We start from the raw sequence: 16037 nt of genomic DNA on the forward strand, positions 1-16037 counted from the left end.
AAAAAATATCGATAAGCCACGAACTACGTGCACACACGATGTAGGTCGCCCACTGACTGACCGCTGATGCATCAACTGCAAATTTCCACGGTCGTTCCTTGGAGCAGTCGGTCGCAAGTCGATACAAATTTTTGCAACTATCGCTAGTAATATCTTGGATTAGTCGAAAGTAGATGCAGTCGTAAGTCGAGGTACCACTGTACAATGAAAGTGCATTTTGAGTTTTGAAGAATTCCTTGAAAACAAGTCAAAATAAAATTGGAGATGGCGATGCAAACATTTAAACAAGAGTCACAAAGGAGAGAGAAATGGCAAGCAATTCAAACATTCATAAGACCATATTCCACATACATTTTGACAAAAAAACTCACATGGCATTATAAGAAACATGCATGTGTGACATTGCAATTAAAAAGACTGTTGGTAGACCATGGGTTTCCTGTTATTACTGTCTGTTTTTTGTGTAAATTGTGTAAATTCCTCCCCCAGGAGTTCTTCATACTGAATAAGATATCTTCCTGGCAATTTTAAAATTGGGAAATAGATGGGTTTCCTTTCATTTTCCTTTTCATGAACGAAGATTTTTGTGGGTGTAGTCTAGACCTAATGTAGCCAGTGCATTACAAGCTATTGTTTTGATGATAAGATCTCAACGCAAGCCACCTCCTTTAGCGCCTCTCTTCCCGGCAAACTGAGGTGTTTGTGGGTGTTGGTGGAGGAAGAAACTAACTTCTTGTTTGGGAAATGGGAGTTAATGAACACATGATACCAGTACTTTGTATCATTACTCTAACACGGCAGTCATTCTCAGTAAGTCTCAAATATGATATGCTACCATCAGGTAATGAATATAAAATAAAAATAATTTAAATTGAGAGGACAATTTTCCTTAATACATTATGTAGTGCCAAACATGACAGATGAAACGTGTTCATTATTTAATCAAAACTTCATGATTTAGGAACAAAACTCATTATTTGTCATATCTATGACTTAAGATATATAATATGAAATATGATAAAATATTAGCAATTATACAAAAAACAAAATGTAATATGTTAAACCTAAATTGAAAACTTAAATGTCTGAACAATTTCCATATATTTATCAAACCTATGAAAATGCTCTTACATTTGTGACAAAGTATTTAATAAATCTGTGAAATGCTTTTACAAGTTTAATAAATGTATTTTACACTCATGAAAATGCTATTTTTGCATTTTTGTTCAACATTGAACAAAGGTTTTATCACAATTCATGTAAATTGGGCGGATTTTTGTTCCATTCCGTAAATGATTGTTCTTAAAATAAAAATAAACTTTCGATGTTTTGCCATTGGTTATAAAATGTGTATAACCAATGGCACAATTTAATTAATCTTTGTTTAAATTAGATGAATGTTTGATTTTGTTTAACATTTACGAGTGAAGTTTCTCTGGAAGACGAAAGCCAAGATTTCCAATAAGCGGGTGGATTCTACTATTGTTTACACTATCCCACAATGCTGACCTCCATTTCCCAGATAATATAAAGGTTATCGGTGTGCAGGAAACTGGCAACATTCAGGACAGAAACCGGAGGGAAAGTGCTTTTTTTTTTTAGACCATGTCTGTTTCATTCCCTTTGAGGGTCTTGCCAGAATGCACAATTTGTTAAGTTGGTGGTGAGGGTGAAGTGAGGGTTCGCTGCAATCTTGGGTTGAATTCACTTTGAGCCATGCCTGACTTTTGACTTGATAACTTGATAGCAATAATAATGGCACTATTATTATATATTGCACCACCCACACCACTATTAATGGACAGTCCATTTAATATTGACCTCCAAGGATGTTTGCTGTATGATACTGCATCTCTTTAACCATCTCATGATCTCAAGAAAACAAGTTCTGTTTCATTATGCTCACAAAAGGTCTTGATCATGGAAAAAACATATTGGCCTTTTACGACTTCTGTAAGTGTAATGATAAACCGTGGGCATTTGCTGACAAAAAAGATAAGAGCCCAATGCCCGTATTCCCAAAACATCTCAAGGCTAAAAGTAGCCCCTAACTTGTTGATTTACGAGAACTCTTAAAATTAATGGGTGTGTCAGTCCTAACTTAAGGACTCCTTAATTTTCGGTTTACGGGTATTTCACAAAGGGTTTTAGCGCTAAAACCAGCGCCTAAATCTGTGAAAGGTAGGGGTAGTCAAGAGGACTCCTAAATCACTGAGACTAAATCACAAACAATCCGAAAATTGCTGCTGCCGACAAGCCGCCTCATAATGGCATCAACGTTTTAGAAGCATTGAATAATACAGAGCTTTAAAAAGGTATCACCTTTGTGCTGGTTTCTCCTACCACACGCCACCCAAGTGGCGTTTTCAGGGCCCTCCGACACAGAGGACGAGCCAGGAGCAGATGGAACATCTCATGACAGGGCGCCTATCCTGGGTGAGTGTGAAGATGGGGGTTTTAACCTGTTGCTCATTAGCCCAACCAATGAGTAACAGGTATGCAGCCACCCTGACCCAATAACCTAGATCCAGGTCAGGTGTGGCTGCTAAAACCATCCCATCTCCACACCACAGCCTTAATAAACAGGGTATTATGATAATAGTGGCGCTAGTCAGGGACGCAGTCACTTCGCAAACAGAAACAACCCCACAGCGGAGATCCAGGTTCTCTACGCTGCTTGGCCACAGGGAACATGCAGCGAGGCAGCGCAGACCAACTGGGGATATCTCAGTCATCTGTCAGTAGAGATACAGACAATCACCTTAACATATACTTGACTAGTCAGTAGATTATTATTGGTTTCATGTGACACAGCCTACATTTTTATTTTAACATCTTTATTTGATGATGGCAACATGATACCTCCTTCTACAGTATTTCTATGATGAAGGCACTGAGACCCATCTCCCGTCAGCCAATCATAGTAAGAAATAAGCTTGTTAATCCAACATGAAATCATCCACAACAAGGTCAGCCCCGCCTCGCTTATGATTTCTCCCCATTCCCTAGTAAAAGTTGGTCTCATCAGCTTTGTGTATAGGTTTTAAGAGGAAACTGTGATCGAGAAACTTTTACTTATATTTGCAATATCTCTTAGTGGAAACAAAATATTTTCTGAATATGGGCCCTGGTTTTCTGGTAACAGTGTATCCATTAACGCATTCATTTATTTATTTCTTTATTTTCAGCAAATAAAAAAAGACAGGGCCTTGAAAGTAGCAGCCTGCCCAGATCCCTACTATCTGGAACCCTCTCAATAACATTTCTTAAATTCACTTTTATTCCCAGTAAATTTTCTGTATCTATTTTTGTGCAATCATTTACCGAACATAACAGCATTGCCGCGGAAGCCTATTTCGGTTTTTTTCAAACTGAGTTTTCCTGAGAGCGGCAGGAAATGTGTTTTTCATTCCAACTCACGCACGTTTCCTGAGCGGACTTTCTGCTTGGCCCGTAGCCTCTGATTCTGTGAGCTCATCAAAGTATACTTCCAAAACATGTTGCCTAAATAACAATTACAATGGGCTGTTATTGGTAGATTATTTTGTGTCCCCCCCTCTCTCTCTCGTTTTTGAAAACGCAACAAAAACTTTTCCTTGACTTATGCTGCAGAATTTATACTTGGCGTGCTGATTTTATGTTAATATTGTTTTCAGTTAATTTACAATATATAAGGGATGAAATTGAACCATTTTCATTTTTCTCAATTATTTTTTTCTAGTACTCATATTTGCTGACAATTCTAAGACAATACAGATATTTTCTTTTTTCTTGCCCACCTTCACCAAAAAAGTATGAAGAATGACACAGAAAGATTATTTGGGGTACAGTGTCTTGTACAGGAATAGGGTATTATCATAATATCAGACTGCTAGTTTCAAAAATAAATCCAAATGAATTTATTTGAATAATTTACCAAGTGCATGCAATGACAGGGTTTGATCAGAGTTAAAGGTCAATTAAACTAATAATCAACAGTCATTTGGTGTCGTTTCTCATAAATAAGTGGTTAAAGATTCAGCATGAGATGAATTTGGCAACTTCCAACTATTTCTTGTCGTCAGACCAGGTGATGTCATAGTCACTGAAGGCGCTTTTCAGCTTCTCTGCAGACACAGAGTGGTCAGCTTTGCCAAAAGCCTAAAAATGACAAATGTAATTTAAAATCATTTTCAAAAGTAAAATATGTGCATATTATAATACACGTGCAAAACATATCTTTAACATGAACTCAGGGACTCTCTCCCAGAGGTAAAATGACTTACGGTTGACTCTCCAAACACCCTGAGCTTCTTCTCTTGGCTGTTGTGTTCGATCTTTCCACCACCAAGACATTTACACTCCAGTCCCAAGGCTTCCATGGCTGGACTTACTTTCTCAAATATATGATCTAAAATGAGAGATCAGTGCAGTTAGATAGCCTTGTGGCAGTCCATAATAACAAATTGATGGTTTTATTTTAGTTATTTGATGTACAGGACAGCATCACAGAAGCCTACAAATTGTTTTTCGCCTGCAACACTGAAACTTTAAGTCTAGTCTAGTCTGTCCAGTCTAAAAAAAAAAGGTTTCTCTTTATAGTCAAATACAGCAAGTTGTCAACGGCTGTCCGTATGTATGTTCGTCCGTCCGTCCATGTCTGTACATATGTATGTATGTATGTATGTATGTATGTATGTATGTATATCCACCCGTCCTTATTTGTGTGTGTATGCATGTATGTTCGTTCGTCTGTCCGTATGTCTGTGTGTATGTATGCATTTCCGTTTGTATGTGTGAACGCATGTATACATGTCCATCTGTCCGTCCTTACATATGTGTGTGTGTATGTAGGTATGTACGTACGTATGTCCGTCCATCCGTATGTCTGCCTGCATATATTTATGTATGTCCGTCCGTCCATCCATCCGTATGTCTGCCTGTATTTATGTATGTCCGTCCGTCCGTCCGTCCGTCCGTATGTCTGCCTGTATATGTATGTCCGTCCGTCCGTCCATATCTCTGCCTGTATATATTTATGTATGTCCGTCCATCTGTCTGTCGTCCGTATGTATGTATGTATGCATGTCTGGACAGTATGTCCTTTTGATTATTTTAACAACCGTTCATCCCATCTAGTTTACACTTGGTGGGTGTATTGCTTGGGACCTAAGGACATGCAGTGTCCAATTTGGTGCAATTTGGACACGAGCATGCTAAGGACTGAATCATTGACTATTCTTTTTTTTTTTTTATACTCGTTTTGTTACTTGAACTGTGCCATTCACGTCTTAGAAAGTCTTACATTTTGAACGGATGTGCACTAGTATTTATTAAAACCTTGTGGGATGTCCAAATAAGAAGATACTGCAAAAAAAACAAAAACATTTGAATGATTGGGACGCTTCTTAAGTTTTTATTCAACTGGTGGCCCACGGGCCAAATGCGGCCCATGTATTAATGCGGTCCGGTCCTTCGAGAACAACTGAAGGTTAACAACTGTAATTAATATTAATTTCAGAAATGCCCAAAGGAATACCTGTAATACGACGCAAATAACGAGTACCAACAACCATGACTAAGCAGAAGCAGTGAGCACGTCAGAATATGAAACCTGGGTGAATATTACCTCGAAATGCATTAGTTCAATTTATGCTTTCCTGTAACTTTATTAAGATCATTTGAAGAATCATGGTGGGGTTTTTTTTTGTTTTTTTATCTTTATATTTCTTATTTAGTTTCATCTGTCGGGCCCCTGAACCGGCAATATGAATATAATCTGGCAGAATGCAGCTGAATTTGAGCCAAAACATAGAGCGACACAACGCATGCAGACAGCACGGAGCCAACACCGTCCCAACACGGAGCAACGCAGCTTACAGCCAACTTACTGTGGTACTCTGCACTTTTGGTGCCCCGTACAACATCTTTATGCATCTCTTCATCTTTAACTTTCAACCTTAATAGTATATACTTAAATGTGCCGTCTGGGTCGATCTCTACCACGGGAACTTGGGCCAGAGGGTCAGCCATCGCTGCTGCGCGGTTCACAGACCACGTGGTGCAGTGTGGGGGCGTGGTCTCCTTTGCCATTTTTGGGCGACGCAATGGCGACAGGGAATTTCGACGTCTTTAAAGTGGTAAACTAACAGTTATTTTGGCAAAGAAACCTCGATGTTCGACTTAATTTATTTTTTTTTTTTTAGTTGTCATTTTTCTCAAGGAAGAGTCGTTCAATGCATGTATCTAATGCTTGTGCAGTTTCCCTTGCCTTTAGAACAGACGTGTAAGACAAAGGACAAACGATGTGAAAAGGCCAAACTAAATTGTTCCTTCGTCCCTTTGTCATCCTTAACAAATAGACATGAAACTTGATTCCCTAGCCTGGAGTAGTTGTCGATGAATCAGAATGGGAATCAGAATAGCGTTTTATTTGCCAAGTATGCTTTTGCACATGTAAGTATTTTGACTCTGGTTTCACAGTAACTCACACATTCAACAATCAACAACGTAGTAGGTTTTAAGTCGATAAATAATTAGGCCTACAAACCTTGTTTTATAATTATTTTTTTAGTTGTCATAACAGGAAATAATAATAATAATAATAATAATTTCTATTTTTTGTATTTTGATGCATTTTAATGTATTTTTGCCCACCTCAGTTCAGTTGAAAATATATTTCCAAAAGGTACTAGATGAAATTATACACTTCGATGATCTAATGGTAAGCTTAAAGCACTATGAATCCCTAAATGCTTTGAATAAAAGTGCAAAGCTAACACGATAAAATAACATCATGATATGATTATTTTGTTTGTTTGTTATTATTTTATTGGTCATTTAGTCATCGTGCAAAGGTGAGATAAGTTGAACTTGTAATTGCCCATCATTTAATAATCAACAGAATCTATAAAGGGTATTCTTGTCAAAGCCCATTCCATCATGCACTCTTTCTTTGCACCCTTCGTGTTAAACAAATCAGAATTGTCGCACTGATAAAAACTCGTTCTGTCCACACCTTCCTGTCATGCAGGAAGGATATGAGCCATCGCTGGTGGAGGCGGACAGGAGCCGACAGGAGCCGACAGGCGCCTTGACTTCTGCCTCTCACTTTTTCAATCACCTCACTTTTTCAAGCACCTTCCTGCCTCCACAGACCTCCATAAAATCACAAACAAAAACTGCATCCTTTCCTCCTCCCTGGAACTGAGTTGTGCTCCTCTGGGCCGGGTGTGGGGGTTTCTCCGTGGGCTTCCGGCTTCTCTGGGAGCCCGGGGGGCCTTCTGCGGCTGTGGGGCCCGGGGCTTTCCTGCGGCCGTAGGGTGTCTGTGCGGCTGCGGGGCTCGGGGGTGACTTTGGCGCCCTTTCCACTGCTTGGAGGTGCCACAACTTAATACCGACCTTATACACCAGAACCAATTGGGATAAATCCTGTACACTCACTGATGGACACCTCACACACACACACACACACACACACACACACACACACACACACACACACACACACACACACACACATACAAGCAGTCTCATCACCGACGTGCCACCGGCACCTGCTTTAAACGCACCCCAGCACCCTCTTGGCATCCCTCTTGGCATCCCTCCCCTTTTTTTCCTTATTTACTGCCCTAACTATGACAGGAAGAGGCCACGTGCTCAATTGCTGTTCCAGTTTTCCTGGGCCAAAATAATTCTGTTTTTTCGATAGATGTTTTTTTGTTTTTCCCTGTACATGTTGTTGTTTGTTTCTGCCTTTGTGTTTTTCCTTGTTCATGTTGTTTGGTTCTATGTTTCTTTGTGTCACCCGTGGTGATTCTCCCCCTCTTAGAGTAGTGATTAGTTGTTTATAGACCTAAACATGGTAAAAATAGTTCTCCAAACAGTGGGATTGGTGGTGGTTCTGTACAACAAATAACTGTGCTCTTGTCATCCTACAGGTCGTCCACAGGGCAGAGTTATTGCAGCAGTTCTTGACGATTTCAGAATGAATAAAGAGTTGCATTGCAGGTTGAGAACTCGAACTCCACTTGCAGACTAACTCTGTCCTAGATGCAATGGCGTACACATACTGTGTTGTATGCCCAGCATGCTGACAGCACAGGGTAAAAAAATAAATAAATAAGTGCATCCTTTCACATGAGATGACTGTATGTTTGAGGGTTGTGTTTTTAGAAAGCTCAGATGATAGAGCATCAGCCTTTGCGATGGAGCATAGCTTCTGCCGGCACGCTTTATAATATGGGCACTCAAATTATGAGTAATTAATGCACAACCAAATGCGTGACTCAGCATGAATGAATGCATGGATTAATGCATGACATATCATGAATTTGAGATTTTCTACATGAATACACCAATAAATCACTCTAGGTTATTGTTTTGACTTAATACTGAATATACATACATTTGGTGCCATAACTAATTCATAACTAACCAAGATAAATAATTACAATTAAATTAATTAATCTGGTTTCATCGTGATAAAATGCTGTGTTGGATTCAAATGTGTGGGATATCTATTTATGTTCCCGTGGTTCGATAGATTCGGCTCAGCAGCATTATTTTCTTTTGAGAAGATATATGCAAATTTTACACTGGCGCTAGTGGGAATATCCCATGCACAGAATCCTTTTTCCTCTCCCTCCTTTTCGCTCACATGTTTTTACATTCCCTCTAATGACAATTTCCTGCCTATTCACATTCCATTTCCTTGACCCCCGCATGGACAATGGGCTTTCACATCTTGATCATTCTACAAGTGCATATATTCGTCAGGCCTGTTTCTAGTGCTATTTGTGATGTGAAAGTCTATTATGAATAATTATTAATTACAGTGTCTGGTAATCTTAAAAGTTTGAAAAAACAAAATTACACACGTGAAATAACAATATTTAATAACAATAATAAATAGTATTAGTATTGTTGTTGTTGTTATTAGGCTCCTCATCTCCAGAATGTAGGATTATTATTATATTGTTATTATTATTAGTATTATCATTATTCTATTATTATTATTATTATTATTATTATTATTATTATTATTATTATTATTATTATTATGATTATTATTATTATTATTTTTATTATTATTATTATTATTATTATTATTACAACAGCAGTTCTCCTTACATGGGCTTTCCGCCCCTAAGTGCAAGGAACTGTAAAAAAAATAAAAGTGAAACCGAGGAAGGGGGTGGAGGTGGAATTTCCACTGAAGAAGTCGAAACAATTTGATGGGTTCCCGGAAAGGTGGACTGGGCCACTGGAGTGTATATAAACTCACAGCAGCAGAGCACACAGAGTCATCTCATCCTCAGTAAGAGTCAAACAATATATACTATATTATAGGAGCAAACTGCAAGCTTTTAAGAATATACTGACAATGGTGAGTGCGGAGCCTTTTATATGATATGTAATGCTGACATTAAGAAATAAATTGTGATTAATTTGTAACTGATCATTTTTTTATATATTGCAAATGCTATTATTCCTTGCAACTTGCTCAGCTTAATAACTTTTGTTTTTTGGTCTCAGGACTTTTTCTTGGGATTGAATCAAGTCGGTGGATCCAAGCTCTCTACTTCACGCATCATTTGTTTTTATTTAAGTACGTATTATTTAAGTCTAACTTTAGAACCTGAATGCCAACAATATTTTGCTCTCTTAAGTGTTTTTTTTGTTTTTTTGCAAACGTTTGAATGTTTAAAGTGCAACCGCAGATTACTAGTTTCTTTTTTTATTAATAATTGTAATCTTTTTTTTTCCTCAGTGTTGTACACGTTAACCGGGGTAGAAAGCTGGTCTTACTTCTACTCCAACTCGACCATGAACTGGCAAACAGCCAGGGCCTGGTGCCAAGAGCACTACACCGACATGGTGGCCATCCAGGACCAGGAGGAGATCAGTCATCTCAACAACTGGCTGCCCAAACAGGCTTCATACTATTGGATAGGGATCCGCAAGATCAACGAGGTCTGGACCTGGGTGGGGACAAACAAGCCCCTGGCAGACAAAGCCATCAACTGGGCTAAGAGAGAACCAAACAATGGCAAGAAAAAGAATATCGGAGGAATGAATAGAAATAATGAGGACTGCGTGGAGATGTACATCAAGAGGGAGAAGGAGGCTGGAAAATGGAATGATGAGAGGTGTGATAAAAACAAGACAGCTCTGTGCTACACAGGTGAGCAATGCTTTTTTAGAAGGATAATAATTTCCAATGACTATTACCTCCTATTCAAAAATAGTGCTGTTTATATAAGATTATTGAAAGAAATGTGAAATGTACATTTTTTTCCCCACAGCTGCCTGTCGGAATGATTCATGTATCCATGGGGAATGTGTGGAGACCATTAACAGTCACCGATGCGAATGCTACGACGGCTTCTTTGGAGATAGGTGTGAGCACGGTAAGAGAACATAATGTTGCTTTTTTTTTTGTCACTATCACAGCCTCCTGTGCTTCCAAATCTAATTATTCATCGTTTTTATTTGGGTTATAGTTGTTCGGTGCGAACCAGACGAGGTGATGGTCCCCGAAAAAGCGAGTGTGGATTGCTCCCATAAGTATGGCAGTCACACTTACGACTCAGTGTGCCGGTACTCCTGTGAAGAAGGATACCGACTGAGCACGTCTAACCCGATGAGATGCACCGCCTCTGGGAACTGGTCAGAGCAACCTCCTTCATGTGAACGTGAGTTAAGACCACCACTAACACAAATTCCTTTCAATCCTTTTTGTCTTATCGCTCTGACACAATGTCATTTATTTTACAGTGGTTCAGTGTAAAGAGCTGTCCAGACCAGAAAAAGGATCCATTGAGTGTTCCAACCCACTGGGCTCTTCATCCTACCAGTCCAGCTGCGTGTTCACCTGTGAGGAGGGCTATGTGTTGGATGGATCTCAGTCTAACCACCTCCAGTGTGGCGCCTCCGGACTCTGGAACGACTCACAGCCAACCTGTACCGGTAGGGATAACACTGATCTGTAAATCAGCTTGCATTTCTGACTGTTTAGAGCACAAGGATTTCTCTTGCATCTATTTACAGGCTGACTGTTGAAACCCATTATTACCCTTCTGTTTTGCAGCCGTCCAATGCCCTGATGTCCAGCAACTAGAGCACGGGACTGTTAACTGCGGCGAGGACAAAGATGTTAGGTTCAGCTTCGGCAGCAGCTGCAGCTTCAGCTGTGCCCAGGGCCACCGTCTGCTGGGGTCAAGCACAGTGACATGCACGTCAACGGCAGAGTGGAGTGAAGAGATGCCTCGTTGTGAAGGTGAGGAGGCTTTTCCGATGTTAACATGGTCTAAATTTGATCTAATCAATATCCACTTCTTTTGTTCCTATGTACACACCCAAAAACGTGAATCCTTTCTTAATCTTTTTGTCTCTGTCCCTCGATTCTTCAGCTATCAGCTGCTCAAAGCCCAAAGATGAAGCTCACCTGCTGACACACTGCAGCAGATCCTTTGACAAACTAAGCCCTGACTCTACCTGCAGTTTCAGCTGCGATTCAGGTTTTGAACTCCAGGGGGCGCCCGTTATTCAGTGTTCTGAGGAGGGAACCTGGAACGCAAGCACACCTACTTGCAAAGGTAAAATGTGCAATAAATCTCAGCTATGATTTAACAGTATGTGTTTTCAAATTCTCGGGCATCTTGAATTACAGTCTAGCGTAAAGGTGTGTTTGATTTGAGTGTCGTGGAATGACACTTCCAACATTGCATTTTCCCTTCAGCACTGCAATGCCCTTCCCCTGCGGCTCCCAAGTGGGGTCAGGTCAGATGTGGGCACCCTTCTTCCACCTCATCCGATGGCCCGTACCATCCTGGCATCGCCTGTACCTTCAGTTGCAGTGAGGGCCATGATCTCCAAGGAGCGGTCAGCATGGAATGCACACAGTCAGGCCAATGGACCTCCGCTCCCCCAGCATGCACGGGTAAACTGACGCACTGATTTGGTCTTCATGATGAGATAGCCTTGTTTTGTTGTCAAACTTTTTAAAGATCCCCCCCGTGCTAAACACACGCATTCCTTCTCTCTTGTGCTACAGCAATCCAGTGCCCCTTGCTCATGGCTCCTCTTCATGGGAGTATAAACTGTTCCGACTCTGAGCTGCTGTACAGCTCTCAGTGCTCCTTCGCATGTGGCCAGGGCTTCACGTTGCACGGTGTCGATGTCGTCACCTGTGAAGGACACGGCAACTGGACGGGAGAGACCCCCGTCTGCCAAGGTACACAAATGAAACAAAGTGCAGGACATTCAAGTCAACCTCCTACAGTCAAAAATCCAGTTGGAGACGTCTAATGTGTTCATTTGTGTTTCCACAGCTGTCCCTCAACCCTTAGTGAGTCCGACCGCGATGGGTTTAGCCTCGGTAGGAGCTGTGTCGCTGTCCGGCCTGTCTGCAGCTGCATGGCTGCTCAAACGGCTGAGGAATAAGAAAGGGAGGAAGTTCTCTCTGAACAGGTGAGTTAGGCAGCTGAAGAACTTTTTACTCAAACTGAATATAAGAATGTATCTTTGCATATTCAACTGATGTGAGACTGAATTTTAAAAACAGGCACTCAAAATTGTCATCAACTGCTAAACTTACTTTGTCGTTGTTTCCCCCCCCCCCCCCCCCCGTTTCTTTCCAGCAATTCAGATGTAGAAGACCCTCCTCAGTCGTACACTGGCTTTGACAGTCTCATATAGTGAGCTCACACAAGAACAGACAAGAACAGATCAATAGATTGTGCCTATATATATATGTATATACAGTATGTAGTACAATGTGTGTGTGTGTGTGACCATCATATTTTATTGTGAAGGAGCAAACAGAGTTTTTAGCCGATCAATAATTTATAATGTGTTTGTAATATTGTGAAATATGTAAATATCATTTATTTTATTTTATTTATAATTCTATTAAGAATTCCCATGTTAACTTAAGATTGCTATACTGTGTACTGTACAGTATGTGTGCCTGTTATTCTCCCTAAGTGAGAACATTTCATTTGAACACATTGTTCTCGAGCTATTCGATTGTATTGGAAAGATGTTTATGTTACTACATTCCTTTGGGCTGTTTTGTCGTTAGGAGATATTTTCTCGTATGGTTTGATATCTAGTATAATGGCAAGTTTTGTGTATTGCCTTGTAGACAAAACTGTGATTTTGTTATTTCTATTTTAAAATTAGTGTACATTTATTTACTAACATGTCTTGGTTCTATTTATTTTGCAGCTGGTTATTGCATGTGAAATATCCATTTATGCATTTATTTATCCGAAAACTGTTTAAAATAAAGATTCAACTTTTCATAATTAAACAATTGTTTTTGGTTGTGTAAACAGTGTCTACGATCCTTGCCACCCCTTTTTATATGAATGTTTTCACACAATAGGCTTTTAACTGAATTAAAAGTGGTGTAGCACACATCTGGGGGAGGTCATTTCTCTCAATATTTATTTATGGTGATTCAACAATCTACAGGATTGAGGGGTTTTTCCATATATAGAGCCATGTCCTGAATCGGGCGTATAGGTTCACTTTTTCAAAAGTCCAGATTTCTTTTTTTTTAATCTTGCTGCTTATATTCCGTTATACTCAATATAGGTGAATGAATGTCAATACATGAAGAGGCCCTTATTTTAACTATCAAATTTCTTTTGTGAAGTGAACTTACTTATATTCAGACACACACATAGAAATCCTCAAACATACAGATAACATGAGATAAGATAACTTTAAGATTTGATAAGATTAAATTTGCTGTTTGGCTGTTTATATAAAAAGACATGTTATTTTTGGAATTACACTGTTTCATTATAGTCTTCTATCTGATGCAGTTATGCAATCATTCATTCATTCATTCATTCATTCATTCATTCATTCATATCCGACTGGGAGTTCCAGTCAGAATTTGCCCAGAGTATCATTCACTTCATCAGTCACTTTTCCCATAAATTGTCTCTCTGCTTATCACATCCATTCACTCTTCTGTAAAGTAAGCTCTGACACATCCAGGTATTCTTCAGTGAAACTGCTCTCAGTGGCATGGGAAAGATATATAAAGAGCAAACCCTAAAACCGGCTCCAGCCTCTGGTACACGAGACAAATGATGGTAAGACATAAGATTGTAAGTAGTCATCGTTTGGAAAATCATACGGACTTAGACAAATTTATATATATTTTTTATTTGTTAAATTGTGAAGGCTGCTAAGACTCCTTGTAATGACTTGTTTAGTCATATTTGATAATTAGATATTGCTTACCATTTATTCCAGATTTTCGTATATTCTTTTCACAGAGAACCGGTTTCCACAGGCACTTTTTCGGAAAGCCAATGCAACTGCCAAGTGCCATGAAGTGCACATCGATCATCCTCCTGAGTAAGTAGTAGCTCCAACGATAAGGTACCATGCAATATAATGTTTATTCGCTTTTCTTTTTTTTGATAATTCGTTTGGTTTGAGAGAATATGGGATTTGCATTTTACAGCAACAATTTGTTCTCATCAGACATTACATTCTGTATTCATATGTGCATGAACAGCATTTAAAATCAGTGTTGGAAGAACTACTCAGAGCTTTTACTTAAGTTAAAGTAGAAATATGCAAAATTACTCTAGTAAGTATCTAGTATCTAAGTATCTAAGTAGTATCTAGTTGAAAGTATACCATGTTGATGTTTCTACTTGAGTAAAAGCAGTAGCTCTCAAATGTACTCAAAGTATTAGAAATGAAGGTACTTGTCATATTCAGTCTACAGTATAATATGGCATTAAGTACTACTGTGCTGTAGCTTTTCTGAAGATCCTGACTTGTCTTGCTTTTGATAGATATAAATATGAACCCTGATTTAAAGAATGTATATATATGAATCCATATTTTCAAAATGTTATCAAATGTTATTTTAAGTGTATACAAATATAAATCAAGATTAAAAAAAGGAGAGATATAAGTGATAAGTAGAGAGATTTGCTTTGAAACGTAGTAGTGTAAAAGTCAAAAGTCTTTGAAACTGAGTACACTTCACTAAGTACAGATACTTGAAAAATGTACTTAAGTACTTTGTTCATTTCCAGCAATGTTTAAAATGTATAATCTTCAGCATCTAAAACATGAAATAAATTCAAATATCATTAACCTTAACTTTTACATTTCCTATGTAGTTTACCTGGTTAAGGACACCGTGGGCTGGAGGTTTTATTACTCTAACAACACCATGAACTGGACCCAGGCCAGAAGATGGTGTCAGGAAAATTACAAGGACATGGTGGTGATCCAAAACCAGGCGGAGAACGACTACCTGGTGTCCCTGCTGCCAGACAGAACAGCGAGTCCGTACTACTGGATCGGGGTCACAAAAACCCACATCAGTGATCCATGGACCTGGGTCGGAAATAACAGCACGTGGATCGGCAACGACTCGTGGGCAGCGGATGAACCCAACAACAACCACAGCACCGAGTTCTGTGTGGAGATCTACGTGAACAACGGACAGAACAGAGGGAAGTGGAATGATGAGAAATGCAGCAATTTGAAATACACAGCTTGTTATCAAGGTACAATAGGATGTGTTTGCGTTTTTCAACCTCCCGCTTATAAAATAATTTGGAAGGATTTCAAAGATTTCAAAGGATTTATTTGTCACATACATATTGTACGGTGTACATCATGCAGTGAATAGTTGTTTTTTTAAGGCTAACCCCAGAGTATTACAACTAGAAAAATAAATTTATAAAATAAAAGATAAAATAAAATGTAAGTAAAAATAGGAATAAAAAAAATCTAATCAAATCAAAAAATATATATATTTTTTTTAATTTAAAAAATATTAAACAAAAAAATGGAATACAGCATTTAAAATGTACCAACAATCAACCACATAAACTATGTATTATGGAAATGATTGTTGGTATGTTTAAAAAAAAATACCTTTTTATTTCATTTTACTTTATTTATTTTTTCACTCTTTTTTATTATTATTATTATTATTATTATTATTATTATTATTATTAAAGCAGGTTCATTTTTCCACAATAAAGGCACTTTTTGCACATTTT

At 38.8% G+C, this 16037-nt stretch overlaps 2 protein-coding genes across 2 annotated transcripts; one reads left to right on the forward strand and one right to left on the reverse strand.

Moving 5' to 3' along the window:
- Nucleotides 1–3884: 3884 nt before the first annotated feature.
- LOC307236295 (14 kDa phosphohistidine phosphatase) lies at nt 3885–6045 on the reverse strand. The gene is made up of 3 exons (XM_080008665.1): nt 5871–6045; nt 4266–4390; nt 3885–4140 (listed from the first exon to the last, which is right to left on the reverse strand). Exons 1-3 carry the CDS (start codon nt 6010–6012, stop codon nt 4048–4050), a joined length of 360 nt encoding a protein of 119 aa, XP_079864791.1. The 5' UTR covers nt 6013–6045; the 3' UTR covers nt 3885–4047.
- A 3270-nt stretch (nt 6046–9315) lies between these two features.
- On the forward strand, nt 9316–13406 carry sele (selectin E). The gene is made up of 12 exons (XM_080008581.1): nt 9316–9367; nt 9517–9589; nt 9752–10165; nt 10287–10391; nt 10485–10676; nt 10759–10950; nt 11072–11260; nt 11394–11579; nt 11723–11923; nt 12038–12217; nt 12315–12453; nt 12624–13406. The coding sequence occupies exons 1-12, from the start codon at nt 9365–9367 to the stop codon at nt 12679–12681; spliced, it is 1932 nt and encodes a 643-aa protein (XP_079864707.1). The 5' UTR covers nt 9316–9364; the 3' UTR covers nt 12682–13406.
- Nucleotides 13407–16037: the final 2631 nt, after the last annotated feature.

Source organism: Zeus faber (assembly GCF_960531495.2).
Source record: "Zeus faber genome assembly, chromosome: 1".
NCBI classification, from domain to species: Eukaryota; Metazoa; Chordata; class Actinopteri; order Zeiformes; family Zeidae; genus Zeus; species Zeus faber.